The 22,285-nt window shown below is 44.0% G+C and overlaps 1 protein-coding gene across 1 annotated transcript in view; it reads right to left on the bottom strand.

Moving 5' to 3' along the window:
- The window catches only part of LOC145395788 (uncharacterized), a 34,174-nt gene extending 12,836 nt beyond the window's left edge, over nt 1–21,338 (bottom strand). The window contains exons 1-4 of the mRNA XM_080269325.1: nt 21,218–21,338; nt 20,956–21,023; nt 10,552–10,668; nt 9,945–10,177 (exon numbers count right to left, since the gene is read on the bottom strand). Coding sequence (XP_080125451.1) covers nt 9,945–10,177; nt 10,552–10,668; nt 20,956–21,023; nt 21,218–21,338 — 539 coding nt within the window. The remainder of the gene's footprint in view (nt 1–9,944; nt 10,178–10,551; nt 10,669–20,955; nt 21,024–21,217) is intronic.
- Nucleotides 21,339–22,285: the final 947 nt, after the last annotated feature.

Here is a 22,285-nt window from a genome sequence, read left to right as displayed (position 1 = left end):
AATAAGGTAAGGACGTACTGTTACCTGTATTGAGTATTTTAAACCACAGATGAGCAATTTCTCTATTAATTTTCGATGTTTCTCACGAAAAGTGGAGGTTTTAGCCAAAAATTTTTTTTTTCCAAAATAGCTCGGGATTGGGGGGTGTCGGAGGTACGAGATAGCTTGGGACGTGACGGGTTAAAAAAAAAAATGTTGGTTCATAATATACTCAAACACTTTTCAAATACATGCTGTTAAAGCAATTACACTAACATCCTGTATTTGTAAAGCGTTTGAAAATATTCTGTAATAATAAACCAAATAAAGCATTGCTCCTATCATAACCTTCTCTGATTGTCATTAGGGGCTCAGGGAGGGGTACTCCACTGGCTATCTTTTCACATTCGTTTAAGACTCCTGGTCATCCTCCTTTCCGGAATTCGGTGAAAGATTTGCCATTGCACTTGACATTTCAAATGCTTTAGATCGAGTCTGGCATAAATCTTAAATTTACGGCCCTCTTACGGTTTCAGCTATATCTGTGCCTTCATCTTTAGTCGTTCTATACCTGCTGTTGTTGACTGCCATTGTTCTTCTCCTTGGGCCATCAATAATGGTGTTCATTAGGGCACTGGCCTGCCACTAACTCTCTTCCTTCTATTCATCAGTGACCTAATGTTTACATGTAACCCTAATCACCCATATGCTGATGACTCTAGCCCTCACATCCCCATCTACTTCCCACAGTGTCCATCTTAACAGATACTTCAACAAACATGAGACGAGTCTATGGCACACTTAATATCTGACTTGAATCACATCTCTGATTCGGGTAAAATTATTATTGCTTTTAATCCATCGAAAACGCAGTTCTTACATATTTCGACCCATTAAAATCTACCATAGCAATATTCTTTAATTTTCAACAATCCCCAACTCAATCCTGCATCATCTTTGAACATACTTGGGGTTTAATTCTTTCGGGATTTATCTTGGAAAAATCATAATTTCATTCCTTTATAAAATCTGCTTCTAAGTGATTAGGTGTGCTATGTTGACTCTGTTCCTGCTTTACTCCTGCACAGTTGTTGACTTTCAACAGGAGTTTTATATGTCAATGTGTACACCACTACTTTAATGTGTGGGGAGGAGCCCTATATACAAAAATGTAAAGTCAAAGACTTTTCATCTCAGCCCTCCTCCTTACTGGCTGCCTTCAACCCATATCTCTTTGGCGTGCTGTTGCATCTTTGTATCTTTTCTATCGTTAGTTCAATGGTCACTGGCCCTCTGAATTTCTCTGCTTGCATCCCTTAACCACTATAGCAGGCAGGTAGCACCAGTGTAGAACACAAACTCCTATCCCGTTTCTGCCCAGCCCTCTAATGCAAGAATTAACTGTTAATCCCAGTACTTTATGTGTGCAGGTCAGCTCTGGAACTGTCTTCCTCTGTCTGTATTCCCTACTGCCTATGACTTTCAGTCTTTTTAACACAGTGTGTCCAAGCATCGTTAACAGATCCTTAATATGGGAATCTATTATCGTGTATATATTTTTGCTTAGAGGAAGCAATTTGCGGGCTTGTTTCTTTTTATTTTCTTTTTTGTATTAAGAAAGGTCTATCTATCTATCTATCTATTGCCAGACGCCTCAATCCCGTTCGGGGTGGCCACAAACAAATTGCCTCCATGTCACCCTGTCCCCCGCCATTTCACTGACCCGCTCCCAACTCACCCCCCCTTCTCTCATATACCTCTCCACCCCATCACTCCATCTCATCCTCGGCCTCCCCCTTTCTCTTCCCCCCTCCACCTCACTCACGTACACTCTCTTCGTCAGTCTTTCACCCTCCATCCTCTCCACATGGCCAAACTACCTCAATGTATTCCTCCTAACGCTTCCTATCACATCCACATCCACACCACAACGCTACTTTATATCCTCATTTGTCAGCCTGTCTCTCCATGTGACTCCACAGGCTCCTCTTAAATAACTCATTTCCACTGCTGTCACTCTTGACTTGTGTCCTTCCAACAACGTCCAAGCTTCACTTCCATACGTTAGAGTTGGTATCACAATACTGTCATGTAGTAACTTTTTCACTTCCATGCTCACTTCCCTGCTTCTTAACACTGCTTTCAAGGAACCAGCAGCCTTTCTTCCCCGCTGTACCCTTTCAAGCACTTCACCCTCCAAACCTCCATCCTTACTCATCACACTACCCAAGTACTTACACGTACTCATATTTTCCAATTCCCCACCATCCAACCTCACTGTACATTCACTGACTTCACCTCTCTCGAAGACCATCACTTTACTCTTCTCTACATTCACCTTTAGATTCCGTTTCTTACACTCTCTCCCAAGCTCATCCATATAGCCTTGCAGCTCTCCTTCGTCTTCACCCAACAACACGGTAACAACAGTACAGGGAGTTTCCAAACACTACCCTCTCTCCCCAGGGCCACTCCAACATCCACTACCCTACCTTGTTCCTCTTTTATTACCCCAACCATGTACAGATTGAACATCCATGGAGACATGACACATCACTGTTTCAACCCAACCTTCAAAGAGAAAAATTCACTCATTTCGCCATCCACACGCACTGCAGCCTTAGCACCATCATACATACTCTTCACAGCATTCAACAACTTCCCATCTACTCCATATATTCTTAATAGTTTCCACAATCCTTGTCTATCCACCCTGTCATATGCTTTCTCCCAATCCATGAAAGCTGCATACAACTTCTTTCCCTTCTCTAGAAACTTTTCCACTAAAGATTTAAGAATGAATATCTGATCTACACAACCTCTTCCCTCCCTAAAGTCTCTCTGTTCTTCTCCAACTAATTCCTCTGTTCTTTATCTAACTCTGTCAATAAGTATTCTACCATACACCTTTCCTATTATACTAAGAAGACAGATGTCCCTATGATTACCGTACATTTCTTTTTTCCCTTTTCCTTTGTACAAGGAAATAATTATACCTGACTTCCAATCCTCCGGGACTCTACCTTCCTCCCAGGCCAATCTGCACATTTTCCATATCCATTCTACTATTATCTCTTCCCCATACTTCAGCATTTCACCACACACTCCATCAATTCTTGGGGCTTTCACCAATTTAACTTCCTGCATTGCTTCCACAACTTCTATCCTACTGATTTCTTCCTCTTTTCTCACCTCCCTCCTTCTCCCAGCCATTCCCCAGTCACTTATACTCACATTACTTCCATCCTCTATGTTCAACAATTCCTTTAACCCACCCCGTCCCGACGACGTATGGGTACGTCACCACGATTTGCATTTGCCAGTCCCGGCGACGTACCAGTACGTCGTGCAATTGCAATGTGCATAATTTCGACAATTTTCAAATTTCGCGCTTGATTTGCGGTACGTACCCTCGCCTGACCTTCCCCTACCTGCCACCAGGCGGGGACACTCGGCGACCCCGCGCGACCCGCGCTAGCCCGCCACTCTTCCACTCACCTGGTAGCCACGGTCCTGCTCAGACATGGCTAAGAGAGGTCTCTCAGAGAGCGAAATTCAAGTCGCCCTGGACACCTTTACCGGCGACAGTGATTCCCCACTGGATGACGAGGAGATGGACAAAGATTATGTGCAGCCAGACGAGGAAGAAACCACCAGCAGTGACGAGGAAGTTCTGTCACCAAGGAAGCGGCAGTACGTGACTTACCGTGCTGCTAGAGAGGGGCAGGAGGCAAAGAAGGCACGTGGTATGTCATATCCCTATCCCCAGCGTGCCTTGGAAGCCGAATTCGAGGTCGAGGACGAGGACGAGGACGAGGACGGAGACGTGGGACGTGCTGCCACGTGGTATGGACGGGAGGTGATTACGCATCGTGGCCCAGAGCGCACACCACGTCGTCTAAGCAGGTATGGGCCTAGCATTCTGTTTGGGGCGGTAGGAAGTGAAGTGCAGGGAGTGGGGAGTGAAATGGACATTCCTGGGATTAGGGAAAGTGAGAGTGAGGTGGGTGAGTCATTGCTCTCCCTACGCAGTGTGAGGCGGCAGAGTGGATCACGTGGGCCAGTGCGGGTGCGTTCCTTATCACGTGGGGTTGTGAGGGAGGGGTAAGGTGGGGAGGAACCACTCCAAAGCACGTCTTATGCTCCCCAATATCCCTAACACGTGGTCGAGCAAGGTTGCGTGAGAGAGCACGTGGTGTGGTAATGGAGGGGAAGGTGGGGAGGAACCACTCCCCAGCACGTCTTCTGCTCCCCAATATCAAACTATTTCATCCCCACAGCCCCCTAATGTTCCTCAAGGCCGTAAGGGTAAGGGAAAGGGAAAGGGTAAAGGCAGAGGGAAGAGGAGTGACAGTGGGGAAGCCCTCCATACTCCTTCTCCCCAACCTCCCCAACCAGGATCTCCTCCCCACCCAGACGAAGGCGGTGATGGGGACGAGGGATTTGTGTCGTGGGATTGGGAGGATGGGAGTGATTTTTCTCCCCTCATTCACCCCTTCACTGAGCAGGGGCGATCTGGCTGCATTGCACCAGGTATTCACTGTAATTCAAGCAGGTTGGATTTTTTCCACCTGTTTTTCAGTGAGGCCTTCGTTGATCAGATCGTGCTTCAAACAAACCTGTTTGCAAGCGGCCAGCGGCTAGAAAGTGAAAGATTGGGAACAAGGAGTAGGCATTCAATGATTTATGATTACCCTGTCTCCATTCCAGAAATGTTCTTATTTTTTGCCCTTGTCCTTTTGATGGGTATAATAAGAAAAAATAGAATTCCTGCTTACTGGACTAGGGACCCTGTTATGTTTACCCCCATATTTGGTCAAGTGATGAGCCGTAATCGGTTTCAACAAATTCTAAGTCGCCTCCATTTTCATGATGCTAATGACCCTGCAAATGCAAACAACACGAACAAAATGAGGCGAATTAGGCTGGCCTTTGATCACCTCAGGCAAACCTTTCGATCCTCATTCTATCCCTATAGAGATCTCGTCATAGACGAGAGTCTCGTGTTGTGGAGAGGCAATATTTCATTCAGACAGTATATACCCAGCAAAAGGCACCGTTTTGGGTTCAAGATCTTTGTTATGTGTGACTGTAGGACTGGATACGTGCAAGACATAGTCTTGTACACCGGTGCACAGACAGACATAATAGAAGATCGAAGTATAGGACTTTCTGGAGCAGTGGTAAAGACGATGATACAAGACTACCTTCATCGTGGTCACGTTCTCTATCTCGACAACTGGTACACTAGCCCTCTTCTCGCTCGTTATCTTCACAGACATGAAACGGGAGTCTGTGGAACCGTAAAGGTGAACCGGCGTCACATGGTCAAGGTAGGGCGGAAACTTGCAAGGAGTGAGGTTGTCTTCTTCAAAGCAAACAACATCCTTGCAACAATGTGGAACCACAAAAGAGAAGTAAGCCTCTTGTCCACAGTTCACCGCCCCTTGATGCACCGTACTGATTCTGTTGATTACCATAGCGAGAGCAGGCGTCGTGTTTGGAAACCTGAATGTGTCATGGACTATAATATAAACATGCGCCTCGTGGACCAGTCAGACTCCATGATATCGACGGTAGAGTGTGCCAGGACCACGATGAAGTGGTATAAAAAACTGTTCTTTCACTTGCTAGATATCACTGCTCTGAATTGCCACCACCTTCACGCCATGACCACAGGAGTTCAGGAAACCTTTGAAGGGTTTGTGAGGGAGCTCACACGAGAAATCTTTGCAAAATATGCTGTTGAAAGGCCCCAACAGCGCCCCCGCACTGCCCCTATTACCCACACTCCCCAGAGAATATCCGCCCGCCATTTCCCCACTCCTATCCCGCCCCAGCCCAACAGACCTAGGCCCCAGCGCAGGTGTCACGTGTGCAGTCATTCCCAGGTGAGACTCATGACACAGAGGAAGGACACCCGCTATGAGTGCGTGCAGTGTGACGTGGGTCTGTGTATTCACCCATGTTTTAGTGAATATCACACGTTGCTGCAATTTTAGCATGGTGTGATTGCGAAAGGACGCAGAAATTATGATGTAAATGCGACAGACAGACGCTATGTCAAAATATCAGTCATGTGGATCGCCAAATATTAGTATAAAGTGCCTACGGGTAGAACATAAGTGAAAACATTGGGTGTAAGTATATAAATCTGCTCTAAGTTGAAACTTACATAGAGAGGGTTGTTTGATGCGATATTCTGTCGCTCAGTGCAATAAATACGGCCCCTTATTATAAATTTTCTATTATGTGACATTCTTACGGGTATAATATAAGTTCAAATTATTGTATATGATGATGAATTTCCTAAGTCAAATATTCATAGCGTGTCTATAAAGATAAGATTTCCTGACGCTTAGTTGAATGAATAAGGCACGTATTAGTCAAAATAAAAGTCAGCAAGTGATAAAGTGAATAATTAGTATATAAGTGTGTGAGTGAATTAGTATATAAGTGTGTGAGTATTATGTATGACGTAACATTCCTTGCGAGGGTATTTTCAGGCGATATTCTCACGCTCACTTGAATAAATAATGGCAGTAAGTATGTACAGTGCATTGGAGGGGTGTAAACGTGTGTAATGTAAGTGGGAAAATATAATTGGAGTGAATAAATAAAGTAGATGATGAAACACGAGTGTTTGAGATCGTGGTTGCTACGTGAATAGGCGCTAGCATATCGCTAAATGCCCTCGTAATGAATGAAAATAATTGAAAACCTTCACAGTGGTGGGGGAAAGGTTCTATGTAAATGGGAAAATAATTGGAAAGTGATAAAACAATTTGGTATGTTGAAATACGAGTCATAGCGAGTGCGCTTACTAAGGTGATGTGCGCTAAACTTATGCTGCATGTCATCAAAATGAATGAAAACATCTGAAATTACTTACAAACAGTTGTAATTGGTAAACTGTCATTGAAACAGAAGTATACAAGTAGAAAAAATGATAGGTTGACTCATACCAGAAACTTAGCATATAGCATGTTACGACTCGGACCAAACTCGCTATGCTCGTGCGATGGTACAATGCTCATTTTTCCTATATATGTGTCTGAAATACATTATATTGTTACTGTTATTGTTTATTAGTACAAATTCAATAAATGTAGAGGTGTTGTGTGTTGTTTGTCCCATTACTCCTTACCATAGAAAACGTTTACGCATATCCAGCCCATTACAGAATACGATACCTGCGGGGGGAAACCGCACCTGTATAGACCACTTATAGACCGCAGAGACCACTTTCTTCAAGATTTTCCATAGTTTCTCGACCTAAGCGGAAGTTTCATAAGAAAAAAAATTTTTCCAAAAAGGCTCGGGACTGGGGGATGTCATAGGTGCGGAAAGGCTCGGGACGTGACGGGTTAAGTGTTCTCTCCATCTGCTCACTTTTTCTCCCTTCTCCACTAGTAATCTACCATTTTTATCTTTCACTCCCCTGCTAACTTCACTTCCACCCTGTCTTACTCTTTTCACCTCTCTCCAGAACATTTTCTTACAGTCCCTCCACTTTACACTCAAGTTCCTTCCAAATTCCTCATCCGCTCTCTTCTTACTCTCTCTTACTAATCTTTTCACCTCTCTCTTTCTTTCTACATATAACTCTCTCTTTTGCCTCTCAACTTCTTCCACGCCCCTATTTCTCATTCATTCATTGTATGCTTTCTTCTTTTGTGCCACAGCCTGTCTCACCTCTTCATTCCACCACGCTGTTCCTTGCACACCCCTCCATCTTCTCTTCAACCCACACACCACCTCAGATGCTGCACATAGTTCTTCTGTAAATATCCTGCACACACCTTCCACGTCCCCTATCTGCTTCAATTCATATTTGCCCAATCGTTTCTCCACTTCTCTCTTATACTCTGCCTTTTTCTCATCCTCTTGTAACCTTTCCACTCTCCTTACAAATACTCCTTCTTCCCTTCCTTCCCTTCTTATATTTCTCCATTCTTTTTGGACCTTGATTCTGTCAACCACCAAGTAGTGGTCAGAAAGTCCACTTCCCCAGCATCTATAAGCTCTTGCATCCATTACACATTTTCGCATCCTTTCATTAACACACACATAATCAATCATTGCCTTCCTTTCATTTCAGTTCACCACCCACCCTTCTCATCACTGGCCATGTATACCTGTGGATCATTTTGTGCCTGAAGAGGGTATTGGCTATCACCAACCCCCTCCCAGCACAAATGTCCACTAACGCACTGCCATTCTCATCTATCTCAGCAGGCACACCCCACTCACCAACTATTCCATCCACATTCACATTCCCTACTTTACCATTCATATCACCGATCAAAAATACTCTCTCATTCCTTCCAAACTTTTCCATGCACACCTCCACATTTGTCCAGAACTCTTCTCTCACTCTACTTGCACGATCTTGCTTTGGCGCATACACACACACAATCGCCCACATTTGTATTCCAACTTTCAATCTTACCCACACAATCCTTGACCCAACTGATCCATACTCTCTTGTGCTCTTCTTCCATCTTTTACTCACAACTATGCATACTCCTTCATTGGCCCTCTCATTCTCACCTACTCCTGCACATATACCCCATCAATACTCCCATTCTCTCACACTCTCACCCCTCCATTTCGTTTCAGTTATTCTGCATACATCAACTTCCGCACCCTCAAGCACCTGGACAATCTGTCTCTCTTTCACCTCATCATTTGCTCCCTTTACATTCCACGTTAAGGTAGGTGCTGCTGCAATATAGTGCATCATACATGGAAACTGGGTTTGTTGTGATAGTAACCTAGTATTTTTTGTGAGCAGTTCCTCTCTTGCAGCAAGAACTTAGCCAAATATGTGCTTTAGAAAAAAATGAAAAAGAAAACTGTGTTAGAAATGGACATAATCACAGGGATAGCCCAACTGAACTTATGCGACACAGAAAACGTACTCGCAGATCAAGTAAAGGTGATTGTAATGGCAAGTCTTGTATAATAAACCTTGGAAGTTGTTTTCTCTCTTCCTTCCAAACACACTGTAATGCACATTGTCACTCTGAATAAACCGAAAAAATGGGGCAAATAAACTGAGGTAGCCAAACGTACAAGGGCTGATGATTCGTTTATGTGGCAGTGGCCAGGGGCAGTGGAGAGGAGTGTCAATGACTGGTGGGGCAAGGGGGAGCATGAGTGTATGCGAGCACGGAATCGCTCTTTGTCCCAGGCTTGGGCGAGGGCTGTGGGCTGTAACTACCGACTCGCCCCTATACGAACACATCCTTTTGTGATTCCCCAAAATACCTACATTCATCACCTATCTCTACGATGCCTCCACCTATAGCCAACCTGTGGACATTTACAACGGAAAGATGAAGGACAGATGAATAATCTGGTCTTTAACTGAATTATGCAGCTATGACTAGTTGAAAAAGCCTACTTTCAAGGAAAAAATGCATACGAGAGTGGCTTGGCTTGTAAGTCCCCCAAGGTTTAGGGGTTAAGACTGAAGTGAACGTAATACTAGGATAACTACATTCTGAAGCTGTTGGAGATAAAATGATGAACAGGAATTTAACCAATGGTGACTGAAGCCCTGTTTGGGGAGCTTGAGTAGATCTGCACTAATTGTGGATTGATAATGTATGACAGGTAGCGCTGGCAATTTATTTAAGATTTTGAATAGAAACTCTTTGTGAGGCACAGGAAGCTAAAAACGGTTGTGTGAGCTACGGCGAATGATTAAAAAAGATAAGAATGTTTAAGAGTTGAAGAAGGAAAGGTGTAATACACAAGGTCAATAATGGTATAACCTTGGCAAAGGATTTAATGAAGATTATTTTAATGGCAAATAAAAAAAAAAGGTAAGCATACGCCACTTTCAAATAAAAAAAAAGGTAAGCATACGCCACTTTCAAATACGTGGCATCCTACAAAGCAACTACAAATTAAAATTTTGGCATTAGAGGTACTTTCTTGGTTGCTGAATAACTTACCGTTTGTCAGATGCTGAGGTTTCAGTATTGATCACCAATGTATTCATCATGGAAAATGTCCAGTGGGAAACGAGTAGAGCCCCGAGGTCTTCCCTGGGCAGGCGAGTGACCACCAGGAGCCTCGTTGACCACACCAGGAGGCGGCCATTGAGGGACCAATCAGCGAAAGCAATGAGGAAGGCTGGGTCGTCACTCACCACCACCACCATCACGCACCACGATACCTGCCGCAGCTGCTGACGTCATCATGTACAAGTTAGCTGTGTGACCTACCTGCCTCAGCAGTAATGAGGCTGACCAACCCACTGCAGCATTAACGAGAATAACCTACCCACCTCAGCAGTGCTGTGAGAATGACCTACCCGCCTCTGCACTAATGTGAAAGTGACCTATACTCCACACGAGTAATGTGAGAATAACCTACACGCCTCCTCAGTAATGTGAGAGTGAACTACCCTTCTAAGCAGTAATGTAAGAGTGGCGAACCCACCTCAGTAGTAATGAAACAATAACTGACTGCCTCAGAAGTTATATGAGAGTGACCTACCCGCCACAACAGAAGTGTTAGAGTGACCTTCCCAGCTGAGCAAAAATGTAAGTGACCTACCCGTCGAGCCTGGCTGACCACCAGGGAGAGCTGTGCCTGCGTCACGTTAGTGTCTTGGCCGTCCACACCCACCTCGAACACACCCATGCCCTGTGCCGCTCCAACATTACCAATACTCTGATAAAATGCAGTATGTAATTATGCGGAGTAAATTAGTTTTCATTGGGTTAAGAAGCTGGCAATGAAAGTGTATTATTACTTTAACATTTCTTATTACCTATCTGTCTGTCTATAGCCAGACGTCTCGATCCTGCAAGAGAAGGCAACAAAGAAATCGGTCCCTGTTGCTCTGTCCCAGGCCATTTTGCTGCCTTCCCTCAGCTCTAACCTCTCTCATATACCTCTCTACTCCATCCCTCCATCTCATCCTTGGGCTCCCCCTCCCTCTTTACTCACATACACTCTCCTCATCAGGCTCTCGCTCCCCATTTTCTCCACATGGCCAAAGCACCTCCATGTATTTCTCCTAACGCTTTTTATCACATCCATATCCACACCACAATGTTCCTTCACTTTCTCATTAGTCAGTCTGTCTTTCCATGTAACTCCACATGCTTCTCTCAAATAACTCATTTCCATTGCTCTCACTCTTGACTTGTGCCATTCCAACAAGGTTCAAGTTTCACTTCCATGCGTTAGAGTTGGTATCACAATGCTATCATACAGAGGTATTTTTACCTCCATGCTGACTTTCCTATTCCATATCACTGCTTTCTAAGAATCAGGGAGCTTCCTTCCCTGTTGCACCTTCTCATGGACTTCATCCCCTAAATCTCCATCCTTAACTCATCACACTACCGAAGTACTGTACTTAAATAAACTCACATTTTCCATTTCTGTATCATCCAGCCTCACTGTGCATTCAGTGACTTCATTTCTTTCGAAGACCAAAAATTTACTCTTCCCTGCATTCACCTTTAGAGTCCCTTGTTCCCAGGCTCAGTCACCAAGACTTGTAATTCCCCTTCGTCTGCTTTTGACAATACAGTATTATCTCCAAATAATAGAACAAGAAGTTCCCTCTCTCATTAGGATCTCTCCAACATCCACTGCCCTAACCTGTATCTCTTTTTATAACTCCATCTCTTTTAGAACTCCATCCACACAGATTGAACTGCCATGGATACATGATAAATCTTTGTTTTAATCCAACATTCAGAGAGAAAAATATACTCAGTTCATGTTCCACACATATTGCAGCCTTAGCGCCCTCATACATACTCTTCACGGCATTCAACAGCTTCCCACTGACTCCATAATATTCTTAATATTTTCCACATTCCTAGTCTATCCACTCAGCTTTATGCTTTCTCAAGATCCATGAAGGTCATGTACAACTTGTTTCTCTTTACAGAAACTTTTCCACTGAAGATCTTAGGACGAATATCTGATCTACAGTACACAACCTAATTTGCTAATACCTCTCTGTTCTTCTATAACTCATTCCTCTGTTATTTCTCAAACTCGGCCAATAAGTATACTACCATATAATTTTCATATTACACCTAGAGGACAAATGTCACTATAATTACCACACACTTCTTTTTCCCCTTTTCCTTTATAGAGGGGAATAATTCTTCCTGACTTCCAATCCTCCAGGACTCTATCTTCCTACCATGTCAGTCTGCACATCTTCCACATCCAGTTCACTAATATCTCTTTCCCATGCTTCCGCATTTCACCACACACTCAATCATTTCCAGGGGTTTCCCCATTTTGACTTTCTTCATTGCTTCTACCATTTCCATCTTACCGTTTACTTCCTCCGTTATCTCCCTTTTCATCCCAGGTACTCTCCAGCCACTTACACTCGCACTAGTTTTATTGCCTGTGTTTAACAATTCCTTAAAGTGTTCTCTCAGTCTGTTCACTTTTTCTCTTTTCACCACTAGCAATCAATCATTTTTATCTTCCACTCCCTTATTTTCTTCTTCATCACTCAGTCTATCTCTCTTTACCTCCTTCCTAATTGTCATGGTATTTATTACGGTACAGTAATGTCCTTGATAAAAGAAAAAAATGTTTTCTGTGTATTGCTGAGTACTAAAGGAAACTTTCGGTGTTAAAACTTAATTCTATCTGTAAGACCATCACTGTGGTAATGAACTGATCTATCAAAGTAATGATCTCATCCAGTTATGGAGCCTTTATTATCATCCATTAACGTATTCTTTCCAAATACCTTTATTATGGTGTTGTTTGCTACTGAGTTGTCCGTGAGCAGCATTGGAAAACAACTGCCTTGTAGCCAAGTTTCCAACACTGAACCAATCATCGGTACCGATTCCCACAGACGATCTCTAGAATCTGTAATGAAATAATGACTCTCTCTCTCTCTCTCTCTCTCTCTCTCTCTCTCTCTCTCTCTCTCTCTTGTGCGTGATGGCTTCCTTTACAGAGAGTTGTGTCCCCCTGCAAGTTTTGAGAAGTACTACCTTGCGCTGAAGGAAGAACCTCTCAAACTGAAGCGGGAGGTACAGGTTCTCAGGCAGAAGTCACAAATGAGGGAATTGTTGGAGATGTTGGAGGAGAGAGAGAAAAAAGTTGGACACTTGTTCACAAGGGTGCAACAAAGTTTAGCCTTGAGAAGCAAGTGGATATAAAAACCACAAATATATTCGACACGCTCCGTGACGAATGTGAAGGGAAGGCAGAAAGGGAAGTAGAGGAGGAGAACGGCAACAGAACTTTCCATACAGGTAAATATACTGAGATCAAGAAAGGTAAGAAAAATGTTCTTATTGTTGGAGACTCCGAGGTAATATATCTAAACAGAGCAATGTATACTCCACTCACTACACATGTGTGTCTTCCAGGGGCCAGGGTGGGTAATGTGATAGAAATAATTTTCAAATATCGTGAAGGATAGTGAAGACAAATCCACTGTGTGCCTTAGTGTAGGAGCCAATGATATTGGTAGGCTTAAGAGTGAGGTACTTGGCAGCAGTACAATGTTATGTTGGAAAAGGTCAAGGAGAGGGGAGGGACCCCTGTGGTACTCGGTGTTTTGCCTAGGAGGCGGCTTGGGAGGAATGGTTGAGCAGGGCAATAGGTTTTAATTGCCACCTTGAAAGGTATTGCAAAGATAATGCAATACCTTTCATAGACAGCTGGGACCAGTTTTATGGACGTAGTGCTATATATAGTTGGAGGGAACTCATCTTAGTAGGCAGGGAGTTACTGTTTTAGGTGGAATGATAGGTAGGGAGTTAGATTTTTTTTTTATTATTTTTTTTTTTTGAGGCTGTGAATTATATTTACAGGAAGTTACAGCAACTACAATCAGAAATCATTATCACCAGGTTTGGATAGATGCAGCAAAACTTGCAAAAGTAAGAACAACAGTTTAACCATTAGTGTAGATACATCCACTCAGGCACCTCAAAATGAGCAGGCGATGATAGAGGACAGAACAAGCAATGATATGGGGGCGATAAGTGATAGTACAAAAAATTGTTATACTAGTAAAGAGTTTCCCAGTTAGTAACAAAATAAAAAATAGTAAGTCCCAAGGTAGAGGTAAAACTATTCGTCATAATCCGAAGGTGTCCTACACAAACAGCAGGGGTTTACGCAAAAAAATGGATGAACTTAGGGCTTTAATTTTCACAGAGAAAATAGACATTGCCGTTATTACTGAAACTTGGATGAATACTGACACTAGAGAATTTTTTGCAGAGTATCAGATAAAGGGCTATAATATTTTTGTGTCAAACCGTCTGAGAAGAGAGGAAGGGTAGCTATTTATGTAAAGGATTCATTAAACTGTTACAATAATCCAGACATTCAAGTAAATAGGGACATAGAAAGTATATGGGTTGAAATTAGTAACAACAGGGAGAAATAATAATTAGTCTTAGGAACTATTTACATATCTCCAAAATTAAGTAGAGCAGATAGTAAATACTTTTGGGAGGAAATTAGGAAGGCGTCGCAGTCCAGCTCAGTAATAATTGTAGGGGATCTTAATCTGCCAAGGATAGATTGGCGAAATCAAACAGGGGATGCAGTCAGAGGACTTTCTAGAGGTAATACAGGATAATTTCCGTTTTCAGTATATCAGGGCTCCAAACAGAGGTAATAATATAATAGATTAATTTTGGTTTTAGCTAATAAAGAAAATGTCATTAGTGATATAGATGTTGGATGACTTGGTAATAGCAAAAAAGAAGAAAATAATTTCAAATTTATTTGGGACCTCTGTTCTACTGAAAATCCCTCCGCCATTCCTAATGTGGTTTTAATGGATTAAAAGCATATTTTAGAATGGTATTCCATAGGGAGACTAATTACTTTAGGGAGAGCCAGGTCAGTAGGGAACCCCAGGTCATAGGTGAGAGGCAGGAAACAGGTGGGAATGTGTACCAAGCTCATGGGAAGGTCAGGTCATAAGTGGGAGTGTAGTTCAGGTGACGGACATTAACTCATGTCCAGTAGCCTACCAAGCAGCCGTTCGGCCAGTTAGAAATTTAATGAATTAGTAAATATAACACACGGAGGCCAAGATAGATATATCCCTTCAAAACCGTTTAGAACGAATAATTCAGAATCAAGATGGTTAAACAACAGATTAAAATTTCTCATAGGCCAAAGGCAAAGAATATACAGAAAAATAAACCGTGGAGAGGAACACTTACGTTACCGGTACACGATTCTGAATAGAGAAGTAAAGAGCGAGGTACGGAAAGCAAAGAGAAGTTGTGAAATTATGTTTGCTAGTTAATCGAAAGAAAACCCCAAAGGTTTTTATCAAAAATACAGTACGAAAAATAAAGATACGAGAGGACCTCTCAGAACAGAATCAGGTGACATTACCAGTGAAGAAAAAGATGTGCCCAATTCTAAATAATTATTTCATATGAGTACAGTATTTAAGAAGGAAAATCTAGACCTCATCCCTCAAGCAGCAAATATTTACGATGATAATATGGAAAATATTCTTAATAATATAACCATTACTAAGGAGGACGAACTGAAAGAAATGAATAAGTTATAATCTCAGTCGCCAGTTCCGACCGATATATATGCAATAATTTTAAGAGAAACCAAAGAAGAATTATGTCAGCCACTTTTAACGTTATTTATTGACTTTAATTTCAGTAGAAGTTCTAGAGGCGTGAAAGACCGTAAACGTAGTGCCCATTTTTAAAAAAAACAGCTGCGTTGAATTATCGTCCAATATGTCTAACGTCAATAGCAGGAAAAATGTTAAGAGTAAATTTTGGCAAATAAGATTAGAGGACACTTAGAAAGATTTAATCTAATAAATGAAAGTCAGCACGGATTCAGGCAAGGACGATAGTGCCTCACAAACTTGTTGTCATTCTTCTCAGAGGTCTATGAGGCAGTAGATAGCGATAAAGCTTACGATATTATTTATCTGAACATTAGTAAAGCTTTTGATAGGGTCCCACACCAAAGATTAGTTAGAAAGAATCGAAGCACGGTATAGACGGCGATATCTTAAAATGGATAGAATCCTGGCTGATAGGACGAAAATAGAGAGCATAAACAAATAAAACTAAGTCAGATTGGGATTAGTAACTAGCGGTGTACCACAGGGTTCAGTACTCGGTCCCTTATATATATATATATATATATATATATATATATATATATATATATATATAGAGAGAGAGAGAGAGAGAGAGAGAGAGAGAGAGAGAGAGAGAGTAGGAATCACTAGCAGTATCAGCAAATTAGTCGACGAAACATGAATAGTGATTATCATTAACTTGACTGACGAGTGCCATAACTTACAAAAGGACCTCGATGTATTTGTTAAACAGTCTAAAACTTGACAAATGGAATTTAACGTTGAAAAATGTAAAGCACTTAATGTAGGTATGACCATTGGAGATATTAAATATAGCTTAGATAACACAGAAATTAGTAAATTGGAAAGCGAGAGAGATCTTGGAGTTATGGTTAGTAAAGACCTCAAACCCAGGCAACAGTGTGTTAATGCGAGAAGTAAAGCAAATTAGGTCCTAGGATTTATTTCGAGTAGCGTGAGCAATACGTCATCAAAATTAATACTGCAATTCTATGTAGCATTAGCAAGGCTACATTTAGACTACGCCGTACAATTTTGTTATCCTTACCATAGAATGGGTATTAATTCGTTAGAAAATGTGCAGGGTAGAATGACAAAAATGATACATGATGTTCGGATCCTGTCATACGAAGACAGACTAGAAACACAAAGTCTGCATTCACTAGAGAGGAGTAGAGTAAGGGGAAACTTAATTAAGGTGTTTAAGTGGATGAAGGGAATAAATAAGAGAGATATTAGCAAGGTACTTAAAGTGAGCATACAGGATAGAACTAGAAGTAATGGTTTCAACTTAGAAGAATTCCGTTTCGGTAAGGAAATAGGTTGAAATTGGATTGGTAATAGAGTAGTAGACGAACCTACCTAGTAAAGTAGTTGCTAATCTTCCAATGAGAGTTTTAAGCACAGGCTACGTAAACATATTATTATGCAGCGTGTTCTGAGTCCCGACTCCTCGGTCACAGACACGTTGCGGTTCTGGTTTCTTTGTTCCCGACCTGGTCAGTACTGGCAAAGAAGGAAAACAGAAACACTACTGGTCAAAGGGCACACATACATATATTACTAAAAGACAAATACACACACCGTTCTATGAGCAAAATTGAGGAACTTTCAATGACTCATAATAGTGTTTACAACAATCACTTTCCATCCGATCCAATACATTACCAATATGCCGGGAATCGAACCCGGGACTCTCAGGTGAGAGCCAGGCAGCATACCACTGCACGACGACCAGGTAAAAGTTAACTCATATTGTCACAATCTTGCAACCAATGTCCCTCTGCCCCCACTGTGGGTCTGAAGAGGATGAGTTAACCCCCTGGCACTCGGGCAAGTAGATGCTTTTAATGTATCCCAAGCACTTGTGGGAAGTCAGAATGAAGAGAGGAACCTGTACTGTACACAGGAAAAATCTATCTATCTATCTATCTATTGCCAGACGCCTCAATCCTATTTGGGGTGGCCACAAACAAATCGCCTCCAAGTCGCCCTGTCCCCCGCCATCTCACTGCCCTGCTCCAAACTCACACCCCCCTCTCTCATATACCTCTCCACCCCATCCCTCCATCTCATCCTCGGCCTCCCCCTCCCTCTTCCCCCCTCCACCTGTCTCACATGCACTCTCTTCGTCAGTCTTTCACCCTCCATCCTCTCCACATGGCCAAACCACCTCAGTGTGTTCCTCATAACGCTTCCTATCACATCCACATCCACACCACAATGCTCCTTTATATCCTCATTTGTCAGCCTGTCTCTCCATGTGACTCCACAGGCTCCTCTTAAATAACTCATTTCCACTGCTCTCACTCTTGAATTGTGTCCTTCCAACAACGTCCAAGCTTCACTTCCGTAAGTTAGAGTTGGTATCACAATACTGTCATGTAGTAACTTTCTCACTTCCATGCTCACTTCCCTGTTTCTTATCACTGCTTTCAAAGAACCAACAACCTTTCTTCCCTGCTGTACCCTTTCACGCACTTCACCCTCCAAACCTCCATCCTTACTCATCACACTACTCAAGTACTTAAACGTACTCACATTTTCCAATTCCTCACCGTCCAACCTCGCTGTACATTCACTGACTTCACTTCTCTCAAAGACCATCACTTTACTCTTCCCTACATTCACCTTTAGATTCCGTTTCTTACACACTCTCCCAAACTCATCCACCAAGCCTTGCAGCTCCCCTTCGTCTTCAATCAACAACACAGTATCATCTGCAGACAACAGTACAGGGAGTTTCCAAACACTATCCTTTCTCCCCAGGGCCACTCCAACATCCAGTACCCTACCTTGTACCTCTTTTATTACCCCATCCATGTACAGATTGAACAACCATGGAGACATGACACATCCCTGTTTCAACCCAACTTTCAGAGAGAAAAATTCACTTAGTTCACCATCCACATGCACTGCAGCCCTCGCACCATCGTACATACTCTTCACAGCATTCAACAACTTCCCATCAACTCCATATATTCTTACTTTCCACAATCCTTGTCTATCCACCCTGTCATATGCTTTCTCTAAATCCATGAAAGCTGCATACAACTTCTTTCCCTTCTCTAGAAACTTTTCCACTAAAGATCTAAGAATGAATATCTGATCTACACAACCTCTTCCCTTCCTAAAGCCTCCCTGTTCTTCTCCAACTAATTTATCTGTTCTTTCTCTCTGTCAATAAGTATCCTACCATACACTTTTCCTATTATACTAAGAAGACAAATGCCCCTATGATTACCACACACTTCTTTTTCCCCTTTTCCTTTGTACAAAGGAATAATTATACCTGACTTCCAATCCTCCGGGACTCTACCTTCCTCCCAGGCCAATCTGCACATCTTCCACATCCATTCTACTACTATCTCTCCCCCATGCTTCGGCATTTCACCACACACTCCATCAATTTCTGGGCCTTTCCCCGATTTAACTTTCTTCATTGCTTCCACAACTTCTATCCTACTGATTTCTTCCTGTCTTCTCGCCTCCCTCCTTCTCCCAGCCATTCCCCAGCCACTTATACTCTCATTAATTCCATCCTATATGTTCAACAATTCCTGAAAGTGTTCTCTCCATCTGCTCACTTTTTCTCCCTTCTCCACTAGTAATCTACCATTTTTATCTTTGACTCCCCTGCTAACTTCACTTCCACCCTGTCTTACTCTTTTCATCTCTTTCCAGAACATTTTCTTACAGTCCCTCCAGTTTACACTGAAATTCCTTCCAAATTCCTCATCCATTCTCTTCTTACTCTCTCTTACTAATCTTTTCACCTCTCTTTTTCTTTCTACATATAACTCTCTCTTCCGCCTCTCAACTTCTTCCACGCCCCTATTTCTCATCCATTCATTGTATGCTTTCTTCTTTTGTGTCACCGCCTGTCTCACCTCTTTAGCCCACCACGCTGTTCCTTTCACCCCCCTCCGTCTTCTCTTCCTTCCACACACCACGTCATCTGATATATTACCAATATGCAGGAAACGAACCCGGGACTCTCAGGTGAGAGCCAGGCAGCATACCATTACACCACGACCAGGTAAAAGTTAAATCACATTGTCACAATGTTGCAACCAATGTCCCTCCGCCCCCACTGTGGGCCTGAAGAGGATGAGTAAACCCCCTGGCACTCGGGCAAGCAGATGCTTTTAATCTATCGCAAGCACTTACGGGAAGTCAGAATGAAGAAAGAAACCTGGTCGTGGTGTAGTAGTATGCTGCCCGGCTCTCATCTCAGAGTCCTGGGTTCGATTCCCGGCATATTGGTAATATATCAGATGATTTTTCCTGTGTACAGTACAGGTTTCTCTCTACATTCTGACTTGCCGTAAGTGCTTGGGATAGATTAAAAGCATCTACTTGCCCGAGTGCCAGGGGGTTAACTCATCCTGTTCAGGCCCGCAGTAGGGGCGGAGGGACATTGGTTGGAAGATTGTGACAATGTGAGTTAACTTTTACCTCGTTGTGGTGTAGTTATTTCAGGTCAGGTGCGGGTAAGGGGATGAGTCTGTTATGATGTGGCAGGGGTAAACCAGCTCTGCTGTCGGGCCCTGCTGCAGATGTCACTGATTGCATTGCACAGTTGACCCTTGTGCGGTGTGGTGCGGTGAGGATCTGTCCGTTCTCCCCTTGGGGCTAAGATGCGAATGAATGTGTTTGAATGGATGAGTAAATGGGGAGTGTGTCGTCCTGTCTCGGCTGCCTCCCTTTCCTTGGGGGAAGCAGCCTAGGTATATAGATAGATAGATAGTGGTGTAGTGGTATGCTGCCTGGCCCTCACCTGAGAGTCCCGGGTTCGATTCCCGAACTTTTTGCTAATATATTGGATGATTTTTCCCGTGTACAGTACAGGTTTCTCTCTTCAATCACTTTCCACCTAGTTCAGCAAGTTTGACCTGTACACGGAGTTACACCTTCCTAATGTAGAGTAATGTCCACACAGTGTCACAGACAATATTTCACAAATATGTTAGGTACAATTATGTTCAGCACACACGGACAATATAGTACGGTATAACCAATATGACGCGTGTGGCATGGATGATAATGTATATTAAAGCCCTTAAGTCTAGGTATTTGCTTGACATAGACGGATCCCTAGCTAGTACAATGCAACCGTGTGACATGGATGATACCCCAGCTAATCTTTAATTACGTGTTACATAGGACGAGAGTATATAATGTCCTGCACTGGTAAGAAAGGAGGGGGGAGGGAGGGGTATTAGTGAGTCTAGGGTGGGGCTGTTCACGTGGAGACAGGGCCTGGGGGGGGCCTGGGGGGGCCTGGGGGGGGAGGGTTACACTGGCGTATGATGTCCTGTGGGGCAATACTGGGGGAGGGTTCTCACTGTCGGGGAACCGACCCGTGTGTAGGTGTCGAACACTCCACACAGAAGATCACAAGTAGTAGAGTTCACTATGGCACACAGGGAGGATAACACTGTGGTTGCCAGGGGGTGGGGAGGAGAGGGGATAGAGCACTGGGGTGGGGTTGATCAACACTGGGGGAGAGGCACCACAGTATGGGGGGGGAAGTCACAGAGACTGGTTCACTGGGAGGGGGGTTCAACAACAATTGGGGAGTGCACAATCATAGGATCTAGTACTCACGTTTCTGGTGGAGTGGAGAGCACAGAGCATAGGGCAGGAGGGCCAATGCCGAGAGCTTCAAATGTTGGCTGGGCATTGGAGGTGGGCAGCCCAGTGAGTAGTACAGGGGAGAGTGGTCCATGTGGTCGCCACAAGTCCTGGAGGAGTTAGTGGGTGGTGTGTTGGGCGGCTCCCTAGCCGCTATGGCCCGGCAGGAAGCAGGGCTCTCCAGGCTAGGGCCGAAGAGGGCCAGAAGGCGCACTGCTCAGTGCTAGCCCTTAGTCATCTTCGGAATCCTAGGAGAGGAACTGGGGAGGCCCAGGGCTGGGGTCGGGCATGGAGTGAGCGGTGCCCGGGGTGTGCTGTCGCCATGTCCTGCAAAGGCGGCCGTCAGGGAGGGTCTGCGGCCACCATCATTGAGGGAGCCTCGGCTACTGCAGCAGGTGCCAGGGGAGGCCTGCTGACTCCGGGGGCCGTGGTCTCGCCGTCGGGAGGGGGCCGGCAGGGGTGAGCTGCAGCCTCTCATCCTGGAGGAGTCCGACAACACCTGGGGCTGCAGGGACAGGACACTGGGCCTCAGGGACATCATGCCTGCTCTGGTCTCTGGTGGGGTCCCTGAAAAGGAGCAGAAACCGCCCTCTCATGTAGAGGGGCGTGGCGAGTGGCACCTTACTCTGCCACTGAAGTGGTGGTCAGGAAAAGAGGTACCTTCCTCTGCAGGAGCCTGGGGACGGGCAGAGGGAGAGCAGCCAGGGGCTGGCACTCCTACTTGGCGGGGTGGGGAGGCCCTGCCGGAACTCCGGTCCGGGCTAGACGGGGAAGGTCCAAAGGACTCTCCCTCTGTCAGGCAGCCCCGTTGGGCACTGCCTGGGCTCCCATTGGGGACAGGAGGGCAAGAGGAATCAGGGGAAGCTTCTCTGGGCATCACATACCCTGGTGGCGGGGAAAAGGCACCCGATGGATACACTCGGCTATTGCCACAACTCTGATGGAGGCTGCACTCCAGCTGTAGTCTTGGCGGCAGGGAGAAGGTCCCCGATAGATATGCCCAGCTATTGTCACAGCTCTGATGGAGGCTGGACTCTGGCC

The sequence above is a fragment of the Coenobita brevimanus genome, chromosome 33 (assembly GCF_032717465.1).
Source record: "Coenobita brevimanus isolate Jiangsu-jjx chromosome 33, ASM3271746v2, whole genome shotgun sequence".
Lineage (NCBI taxonomy): Eukaryota > Metazoa > Arthropoda > Malacostraca > Decapoda > Coenobitidae > Coenobita > Coenobita brevimanus.
The sequence above is the reverse complement of the archived record's forward strand: the minus strand, read 5'-3'. Positions and strand labels throughout refer to the sequence as shown.